At 33.6% G+C, this 11,512-nt stretch overlaps 1 protein-coding gene and 1 long non-coding RNA gene across 2 annotated transcripts in view; one reads left to right on the forward strand and one right to left on the reverse strand.

Moving 5' to 3' along the window:
- Positions 1 to 2,905, reverse strand: part of hk1 (hexokinase 1) — a 30,997-nt gene extending 28,092 nt beyond the window's left edge. Inside the window, 1 exon segment of the mRNA NM_213252.1 lies at positions 2,639 to 2,905. Within this exon segment, the coding sequence (NP_998417.1) occupies positions 2,639 to 2,701 (63 nt within the window). The 5' untranslated portion in view covers positions 2,702 to 2,905.
- LOC141377176 (uncharacterized) overlaps positions 1 to 11,512 on the forward strand; it is a 56,718-nt gene that overhangs the window by 8,542 nt on the left and 36,664 nt on the right. The gene's annotated exons all lie outside the window — the stretch shown is intronic.

Consider the following 11,512-nt stretch of genomic DNA (forward strand, 5'->3'; position numbering starts at 1 on the left):
TAGTAGAGTGTGTAAAATGGGTCATTGCGTAACCAACATGAGTAATATCCAGCTTCCTCATAAAAACATCAGAGTAGTTGTGAAGCTGCCAAAACAAACAGTCTAAATGAGAGAGAGGGGAACGATGGCTTCATCTGTACTGTAAAAGTTTATTCACCTACTTCCTAGTAACTACATTAGTGACGAGAATAGGTGTTATAATCAAATTACATATATGACATCCAGGGTCATAAAGGTCTTATCAGGTGAGAGCAGGACCCAGGTGCAGAGCTGAGTCACAGGATATGGATTTCACTTTGGCTGGTCATGCCTTACATGTTGTTATAGTAACCATGTTACACAACACAACTGTCACCTCTTGTGCTTTTGTGTTATTGTTGACTAAAACTATATTGAAAACATTTTACTTAATTGAAATAAATGTAAAATACATTTAAAGTGAAACACAATGTTGAAAAAAGGAGACATACTTCATACCAGGGTATCTGCGGGGTCTTAAAAAGTCTTAAAATATCTTAAATCTAATAAGCTAAAATTTAGGCCTTAAAAAGACTTAAATTTACTAAAGTATTGTGTTGCAGATCTTTTTTAACAGGTCTTAATTTTTGTTCATGTTTAGCTACCGAATTTGCCCATTAACACTCATACAATCACCAATCCCAGTCTCAAACTTAATATTTAAAAATAGCATTTTTACCATAATGTTTTAATTACTTTTTCTTACAGTAATATTTGTTTAAAAGTATTTTTTACTGCTGAGGATACTGACTTGACCTATATTTTTATTATTAAATTATCATTATTGTATTTTTAAATGTATTAAATTATAATAATTTTTTGATAGGGCAAGTGAAAACTTGGATATTCTAAGTGAATCTTTAGCATTTAGCCTTGTATAAGTCTAAAATTTCATTCATAATAGTCTTAAAAAGTCTTACATTTAACTTTATGCATTTTTGCATAGAAATGCTCTGAATTATAATATTATTTTAAAAAATGTGAAGGCATGTTATTAGTAGTTTATGAAGTAAACCATAAATGAGAATTTACTCAAAACAGAGAACCAATGAAAGCAAGCTGTACTGATGAATAAAATATATAATAAAATAAAATCTATATAAATTATACAGTCATCAACATTTAAAATGGATCAAAAAAAGCTTTTCAACATTTTTCCAAGACAAGTATGGGTACTCAGTAGATTTAGGACAACTTTGATGTATGATTTTGGTCCACTTCAAATGTTGACAACTGTATATAAAAATAAAAGATGATTTAAAATGTTGAAAACATCAGTTTTCCTACTGTAGCAGGTTAATAGTATAAATAATGCAGCTGCAGAAGTTCATAATGAGGCCTATGACAAACCAGGATCATTTCATGTAGTGCAGTTAACAGAACAGTTCACCCCAAAATAAAAATGACTCACACTCAAGTGGCTCAAAACTTTTATGAATTTCATTCTTCTGTTGAGCACAAAACAAGATATTCTGAAGAATGATGATAAAAAGCAGCAATTGACATCTATACAAGAACAAAAGAATACGGTAGTCAATGGCTACAGCATCCTTCAGTACATTTTCATTTGTGGTCAACAGAAGAAAGAAACTCAAACAGGTTTGAATGAAGTGAGGGGTGAGTAAATGATGACAGAATATTAATTTTGGGCAAATTATCCCTTTAATTCTCTTTAAAGTTGGAACAGTATTTTGAAAGTTGTAAAACAATTCAGCACGGAATAACGTAATACCTTTAATATTTGTTATTTGCCCTTGTCCTTGTTATTAATCGCAGATAGATATGTATTAAAATATGATTCCTACTTTAGACTAGATTATTTTTAATTCTTCAGTAAAGTTCAGAAAAAGAATGGCACTCTTGAAAATAGGCCATTATGTATTGGCATTGACTGATCCATGCAGAGCCTTTAACCTCCAGAGAACATTTTTAGTCCACAAAACATTCTTTAGATCTAAAAAGACTGATTGACTAAAATATTTTTTAAAAGCTTTACATTCTGCTGAAACCTTAATTTTTAAGATTCAGTAAAACGTACTTCAAGTTTTTCATTTTTTTTACTAGAATGCCATTAACATAAACACTGCACGTCTTCAAACCGAGACCCACAGACATGTGCGCACATGCATTCCTGCTCTGTTTGCACATCTCTTCCTCTCTCCACAATATGCTCAAACCCTGTCAAAACTCTCTGGCAAAGGCATGTCGTCAGTCAGCTGTTGTAACCCGACCCTCTTTCTCCGGGGGAGGGGAGCTTTCAGATGCTCACGACCACCTTCCCCCACACAGAGTCATACTCTCCAATAAGCACGTTCACACAGAGGCACAAAAAAAAATTGTTCCTCTCCTCATGGCAGCTCCCTGACGCCCCACATCCTCCTTTCAAGGACATTGCAGCACAAACCCGACGGCCAGTGTGTCGTCACTGGCAAGGGTAAACCTCTCATCCTCACTGTCGCGCTCTGTGTGACGTATAGAAGCTGCAACCAGAGTGAGACGTGATACCAGGCGCATCTCACGACTCTCTCGCCTCTAAAACGAAGGCCTGTGTCACCTGTTGTCATGCGATGGAAATGCTGCTAAAGACGAATACGAGACGAGGAATTGATGAAACACTCACCTTTTTGACCTGGTCATCCTTCAGTTCAGTGAAGTAGTAGGCCAGAAGCTGTGCCGCTATCATCCTGCTTCACCTCTTTGGTGAAAAAGCAAAGAGAAGAAAAGAAGAGCAAAGCCTTACAATCCTTTCCGGTGAGGCAGGAAAAAGCAGTCTGGGCCCCAGAAGCAGCGTGGGTTCCTGTAAAATGGCGAGCCGGCACTTAGGGGTGTTCCCTCCCAATGCTACGGCAATGTCTGTCTCTCCTCGGCCTAGGAAGTCAAGCTGCATATAATGCGCTTGCATGAGATGCAGCACAGAGGCTAGGATGGGGAAGAGCTGAAGCCCCACCCACTCACTCTCCTCCTATTGGGCGAGCTTTGTGAGCAGGCTTGTGAGGCAGAGCAGTTCGACCGGCCCCTTCCTAGAGCACTTCTTCTCCCTCCTACTTTTAACCATTCATTCCTTTTTTCAGTTATTCTTCTTCCTCATTTTTGACACTCTTTACCTGAGAGGCACGTAGAGCACATTCTCAGTGCTTTGCTTTGTACTGTCTGAGCTCTTTAATAGCTGGGTTGGTAAATATGGGTGGAGAAGCAAAAGTGCTGAGTAATGCTATAGGGTAGGGTGTTTAAGCAAAGTGGTGTATGTTTTCTTACTTGCAGTGGAAAGGACCGTTATCAGTGTGTGACGCTGGGGGTTTTTGGTGTAATTTCGGGGGTTGTCGGCAAGGTGGAATGGCCAGAAGGATAGCAACAAAAAATGACACCAGGGGGTCAGTCTGGAAGGGTTTGCTCTAAAAATGGGCGAACAGCTGTGTATGATTGAGAACTGATGAGGACAAGAGAGGGTTGATGTTAACATTCACAGCCACACACAATGCCATGGTAATGAAGTCCTTGTTAATTTCCATGTCATTATGGGAATTAATTGTCATTTAAAATGCTTATTACAACGAGTAAGGAATGAGTTTTCTTCACTAAGTCTTGCAGTTATTAGTTTATTTCTTGAAAAGGATTGTTACACTTACAATAAAAAAAGTCAAATAGGGCTGCACAATATAATGTTTCAGCATCGATATCGCAATGTGCTCATCTGCAATAGTTTTGAGTCTGGATTAGTTGAACAGGAGCCACATATTTTTATTTAATTGCTTTATACTGATTTTATATATATATATATATATATATATATATATATATATATATATATACACATTTTTTTTCTTGTTTCTAGTCCAAATAACAACATTTCAGGGCAAAAACGGATTATTTCACTTAACCTACACTGTAAAAAGATTCATTATTTTACGCTGTTTTTCTGGCAGCTAGGGTGCCTTAAAATAACGGCTGTTAAATTATAGACATTTACTGTAAAATAACAGACTTTAAATTACAGAAATTTCCTTAAATTGTAATTTCAGGTAAATTTCAGTAATTTACAATCTGATATTTTACGTTAAATGTCTGTAATTAAAAACCTTAGCGGTCAAAAAAAAAAAAAAAACTAAAATAAGGGATTTTTTTTTACAATGTACTGGCAGATGATTTAGCTTGTTTTAAACAAAAGCTCTTAATTTTGACGTATTTCATCTGAAGGTGAAACAAAACAATATTTTTACTTGCTCTTAATAAATATTTTGATATTTGGACAAGAAACTAGCTCAGAGATGCATGCCCAAAGTATTGCCCGTGGGCCAAAGTTGGCCCATTGTAATCTTTGATTTGGCCCACCATCCCATCTGAGAGGAGAGTGAGTATTATGGAGAGGGTTGAGACGAACGCCTTTAACACAGAGATCATCATTTCTAATTTCATTTATTTTATTTTCAGCTTAGTCCCTTTCATTTCTAATTTCACAACATTTTTTTTGTTTTATTGCAGAATTACAAAAAAGCAAACTGCAATTAAATGTTTAAATTAAAGGTTTTAAATAAATCAGATAAAAAAAATTGTTTTTAATACTGTCACTTGAAGGACAGGGGACTATGCAGAAGACATCTGCAAGCAAATCACAGCAAAAACTAGTGTAATTACTTCATAAATAAGATTATTTTGCTTTTAGTGTCATACGTTCATTTTTAAATGTAAAAAACCTGTATTGGTCAATACAAAGCAATGTTTTCTAGTCATTTCTAAACATTATTAAATAAACTAGGAAATTACTCAAGTATATCTACCTTTGGCCCACTAGCCTCAATCAAGCTTGATTTTTGGCCCTTCATAAGAAAAAGATTGAGCACCCCTGAACTAGATAAAGGAAATAAAGAAGAGCATTTTTTGCATTGTGATTAGTAATTGTCTGTATCGGAATATTGTTAGACTAAGGCAGAAGACAATTAGATGGAGCTATTCAAACAGTCTTATGAAACTGTATGTATATGGCAATATTTATTGCAGAAAAATAAAATATGCAATATTAGATTTTTCGAAATCGTGCAGCTCTAGTGTTAAAACAGCTTAACATAGAAGTTCTAGTAAACTGAAAACTGTGTCAGTCCAGTTTTCAGAGTTGAAGTATTTTATTAAATGTTAAGAAAATACTAAAACAGTTGAAAACATCTTATATATATAAATATAACCCTAATGACTGGACAAGAAATTCTATTATTATAATATTAAAATAATAGAAAAAAAAAATTAAAGAAAATTTTAAGAAATAGAAAATAGAAAAAAATGCCCTTTGATATAAAATGGACTTAATAAATTTTAATGTAATTATTAAATACAAATTTAATTCCTCTGAATAAGAAATTCTTTCATAGCAATAATAATGCAATTGATAAAGGTTGAAATACACTCTAATAATAATGATACATTTTATCTGGCAACTCGAGAACACCGAACAATAAAATAAAAGCAATAAAACAACAAGAGAAATAATATAAAAGTATACACAGCAATAGTTTAGATCCAATTAAGTATTAAATACTATATTAAATGCTTGGTATTAAAACATAAATAAATAAAACAAGTGGTGACCTACATGTATAGACTGAAAACACCTTTAATGTAAATTCTAATGAAACAAACAATAAAACTGTCATTAAATGCTACAGTAATGATCATATACAAAGATTAAACGAGTTTGCTGTACATAAAAATGTTTTAATAAGAAATTAAAAGAAATTTCTAGATGCTTGATATTAGATGTGTATGACTTCTAAAAAAACAAAAAATAATCATTGATTTATACATTTAACCCATTAAATGTGGTGATTTGGAGAACGAATGAAAGGATGGATGGATGTGTAATGTGAATGTGGTAGGGAAGTAGATTTAAAATTGATCCTTTGGAGAACTTTTCCAATACTGTCACATGTTGGGCTCATTTTCCAGAATCACAGGGGAATGTCACAGCAGGGCAAATGTAGTAGGTACAGTAATTGGCAAATCCATGTAAGCGAGCGGGTGACGGTAACAGTCAGATGAGCTTACACTGGGTCGTGCTTGAAGGCACGCGGTCGTCCTCCCCCTCTCTAAAGCACGTGACCACAGAGCTTAACATCCTCTTCCTGAGCTCAGACACGTCACAGCCGAGATGCTTCTCATTTCATTCATTCACAGAATCCAACACACACACAGCACACATTCATCCATTGGCTGGCTGAAATCGAATTGTGTTATAGAGCAGTAGGTTTTATTTCTGTTTAAGTGTCATTTAAACTGATTTTTTGATATTATATTGATATTTTTTGCGGTAGAAATGTAGAAACATTTGTGTCACATAAAAGACATCAAAGCCCTTCATAACTGTGATTTTTTTTATGGTGACTCAAACTGAGAGAAGCTGTTTGTATTCTCTTGTACAGGCAGAACAATGGCAACACCGCATGGCACTCATTCAAATATTCTTCATTCCTACAACAGAACAATGTCCAACTATACTTTGCATAGCTGAGTAGTGACATCACTTCCTGGCAGAGTTACATATTGGGAGTGTTTGTGTATACTATGTCTGTAAAAGCGGAAGTATACAATAATATAAACACAAATGACCTACTCAGTACAACACCTTTTTCATCTTCAAAATAAAGGTACCAGAAAAATCCAAAAGGGATTATTATATTGATCCCCATATTATAGTAATCCCATAGTTCAGTTAATAGTAATAGTTATTATAGTAATCGTAATTTGGGTCCTCAAAAATTTTTATTGAACAGTTTATAATGAATATTTTTGTCTTAGTGTGAAGAACACTTTCATAGTCTGAAGAAACATGTTTATATGGTAAAGATTCTTCTGTAGAATGAAAAGTTTACATTGATGTTAAAGGTTTTTCATGGAACTATACATGCCATTAAGTCCTTGAATCTTCATGCATAAATGAGCAAAGTCATACGGGCAGAGACCATGACAGAGGTCAGTTTTTTCAAGGACATGGGCCTGCTCTTAACCAACTGTTGATGACAGTTAAAGACAAAATTAATAGCACTTATATGAAATTTCTTTTGAAATATTTCCTGTGAATTTTAACAGAGAAAGACATTTTTTCACAGTGTGTGTATATATATATATATATATATATATATATATATATATATATATATATATATATCTATATATATATATATATATATATGAATATATTTTAGTTTGGCTGAAATAAACAAAATATATTTTTACAAATTTTTTAATTAAGTTTAAAAAAAAATTGTATTTCAATTTGTAACATTACAAACCACTGTTGTCTAATGACTTGTCTAATTACTGTAAAAAAAAAAAACATGTCTAGTATCCTAAATAATAGAAATGTGAACCTATACTGGTCTCACGGTTCAGTTTGGTTACGATTATCATGCCATCGATTCGGCTCAATTCGATATCTCTGTGCATCACGGTACATTGACGATGCTTTCCATGCGTCTGCATCGCGGTGCACCGAAGAAACAATTCATTTTGACACCCCTACTAAATAAGCTAGTTATGTCTTTTTATTGCACTTTAAACTAAATACACTGTAAACAATTCTGTAAACTTTCAGTTTTCTGTATTTTGTGATTCATGTTTTATTTTTTTTTCTGTTTTATGTTTTTGAATTGTATTATGGGAGCTTGACCTTTCTTTTAACAAATTTTAGCCTTGGAAAAGTGACTTTTATTAACACTTAATAGTTTAAATTGATATATTGTGTTGGTTGGTGCTGTATTTATCCATATATCATTTTTTTATACATTGCATTGTTTCAAACTTATTGTCGTTTTTTATACAAAAATGACAATAAAAGTCACTTTGTTAAACTGTAGAGTTGAATTTTCAATATCAAATGTCAACATAGCAGAGATCAACGTCCCATAATGCAATTCACAACCTTAAATAAGCGAAAAACACTTATAAATCACAAAATACAGAAACAGTGTACTAATATCATGGAAAATAACTAAAAAATATGATGTGCCGTCATCATGGAAAAGACCCAATAAATTATTTATTAGGAATTATTTAATAAAATGGTGTTTAAAAATGTGTTGGAAAAATAAACTTCTTTTCATTGAACTACACTTGGGAAATATTTAAAAAGCAATTGAAATTTTCACAAGAGGGTCAGTTTGTTTTCAAGTGTTTACAACGTTAGGTCTTTGTTTTGAATACCTCATAAGGAGGAATGATTAGTCCAGATCTTTAAAACAAGTGAGTTTGTTGGTCAGTTCAGCTCATTTTCCAGAATTATTTTAATTTTTAAATTATCTATTTGCAGTTCAGAAACCCTAGATATTAGTGACACCCATGACCCATAATTATCATTATTAATACGATTTTCCATTATATATTGTAAAATATGACATTGAAGTTCTCAAAAATAGTTACAGTACAGTGTATTTTTTAAGTCCCCAAAAAATCAAAACTAAACAAATGATTATGTTAGCTCACATCACTAGTTTTGTGGTGAACAATTCATCTGTGCGTGTCATTAAGAAGAAAAAAATGTTTGCGCGTCTTATCTTTAATTGAAATCTGAAAATGCACTTCCTTTTTTTTCACTTAAATTGTCAGATTATGTATATCTTAGGAATTGGGCGGGGATAACATCTTTAGCCACGCCCCTCTCCCAGTCAGTTTTGACAACAAACAGAAATAATAAGCAGGAGGAGTCTGTTAGGTTGTAATAACTCTTCTAAAACCCCTTTCCCGATCTTTCTGAATCAATCCGCAGTAGAAAAAAACAAGCCACGCTCACTGTTTTCTCATTTATAATTCTGTTTCTCTAGGAACTGTGTCACAATACGAAAAAAATAAATAAATGATCGCGCAGCTTCCGGTTTAAGGGGACTTCAAATAATCAGGTTATTTAGACAGTCCAGTGCACTTGAAGTGAGATGTATCATTTAAAAAATCATCTCTGTTTAACATTTGCCTTTCACAATGCTTTCACAAGTAGGATATTTATACATTATCCTCAAGAGAAAATGTAGAGGAACAGGAATAAACTTGATCCAACAAGTCTTTAGCTTGCTGAAGCAAACCAAAACACATGCTCTGCCAAAAGTAATTTAATGCTCATGATTTACACAAGCAAAAAAGTGTGTTAGGTCTGCTATAATTATCACTAATCCATCTGGAATTTAAACTGTGAACCTGAATGAATGATTTGTCATTTTACTGCATACAAAAATATGGCAGAAAGGACAAATAAACCTAATTTATATTATGCATAACTCAACCTTGTATTAACATGGGGCTTTTACTGAAATATACAAGGCTGAGGAGAATGTTTTTAAGTAATCAAACCACTTGAATTGGTCATGCTGTTCTTTAAAAGTACACAAGATTCAGGAAGTTACCCAAAAAAACTGGATCGAGAATCTCACCGTCAGCTGACCTTGTTGGCTCTTTGAGATCAACTCGGATTAAATAAGTACTCTTACATAACCCTACAATGCCACTGCAATGAAAAAACTGATACTGAACTAGCTTTTAATTGGGATACAAGAAACAAACAATGCTAAGTATATTTTAGCAATACAGTCAACTAACAGAGGTCAACGTTGAGTTGTGATTGGGAGACAGTGTCACAGAGCATAAGAATTGAATCAGTTCTGCAAGTAAAGTTACCACACAAATGTCTATTTTTGTTTATTACACTTATTTGATCAGAGTTACCTTCGTAGCTAATATAAGAAGCGCAAGCTAACGAGTGCACGTATGCTAATATGTCCAGGAACAGTGACGTGCTGATGTTCATGCCTACTAGCTTCAGCGCACTATTCTTCAGCATTGAGGCTAGTTAGCATTAGCGGGAAGGATTACGATGAGTAAACTTTTCCCTCCCTTCTCCATGAGGATTAGTGAGCAGGAGCTGGCCTGGTTTAACTGCTTTGTTAAATCCCCTAGAAGCTTAAATTAGCAAAGACAAAAGGGAAATGTGTTAACTTTATCCACCATTGATCTATTAAATCACCTTTTGAAAAGCTGTCTAGTATGTTTGACAGCTAAATACCAGAGTTTTCAAGAGAAAGTTATTACTGTACGAGTAGTCATAAACAATGTTAGCATTGAATTTGTAGTAATTTTGCAAATTTGGAGAGGTGACATACAGAAAGTTTGTTTAAATAAATTAGCATAATTGATAAAGCAGAAAAGGAGAAATTATTGGGATGAGTCTGTAAGATGTTTTTCAGAATTTTTTTTTTTTTTTTTTTTTAGAAGGTTCTCCAATGCGGACCAAAACGTCTTTGGCCAAGACCAAAACAAAACTTGAATGTATTGGAGCAGTTTGGTCACTTAAAAAAAAAAAAAAAAAAACCTTGGCAGACAATTGCTAATTAGTGAAATACAAAAAAACATTGGAAGTTTGGTGTTATAAATATGCACAAAAAAATCTATATTTTCAAATGATATCTAGAATATTTTTCCCAATACGTTTAAAAAATATCTTAATAAATAAATAATTAAATAAATAAATAAATAATAAATAAATAACACACAAAAAAGGCAAGAAAAAAATGTTAAAAATTTTAAGCTTTAATATTTGCTTCATATCCCCAAAGTTAGCTTGTAAGCATTATAAACAAATCCGCTAGATGTGTGTATATATATATATATATATATATATATATATGTTTTTTTTTTTGGATTCAGTAATAGTCCAAAAAAAAAGTTACACTTATCTTGTTAAATTCTTTTTCATTCATTCATTTTCTTTTCAGCTTAGTCCCTTTATTAATCAAGGGTCGCCACAGCGGAATAAACTGCCAACTTATCCAGCATTTGTTTTACGCAGCGGACGCCCTTCCAGCCGCAACCCAACACTTTGAAACACCCATACACTCTTCCATTCACACACATACACTACGACCAATTTAGCTTATTCAAAATGTTTTTGGACTGAGGGGGAAACCAGAGCACCTGGAAGAAGCTCATGCAAACACAGAGAGAACATGCAAACTCCCCACAGAAATACCAACTGACCCAGTTGGGGCTCGAACTAGCAACCTTCTTGCTGTGAGGCGATCGCACTACCCACTGCGCCACCGTGACGCTCTTTATTCTTTTATGTTAATTTTTCTGCGTATGTGTGTTCGTGCATGTTCAAATGGTGAAGGGCAAAACTCTTTACAGAGTTTGTACAATTTGATGAGAGAGAGAGAAAAAAAACTATCTAAAGCAAAAATTTACATAAGAGTGTTTATGAGTGTTTGATTGGTAGTCTCCTCAGACATCAACAGACTGACAACATTCTGTCATGACATTCCTCTGCACTTGTCCACCACCCCCTTTAGTTTGGCCTCTGAGAGCCTTTCACTCTGACTGCCCATGCAAACACTCACTCCGCCTGAACAAAAGCACAGCAAGGGAAAAAAAGGCCATCAAAGAGCCAGTGTACAGTGAAACCATGCTGAAACTCGAAACAATCTTTATTGCACTGATTAAAAAATTAATCAGATTACAAAAACATAAT

Source organism: Danio rerio, chromosome 13 (assembly GCF_052040795.2).
Source record: "Danio rerio strain M-AB ecotype USA chromosome 13, GRCz13ab, whole genome shotgun sequence".
In the NCBI taxonomy this organism is placed as follows: domain Eukaryota; kingdom Metazoa; phylum Chordata; class Actinopteri; order Cypriniformes; family Danionidae; genus Danio; species Danio rerio.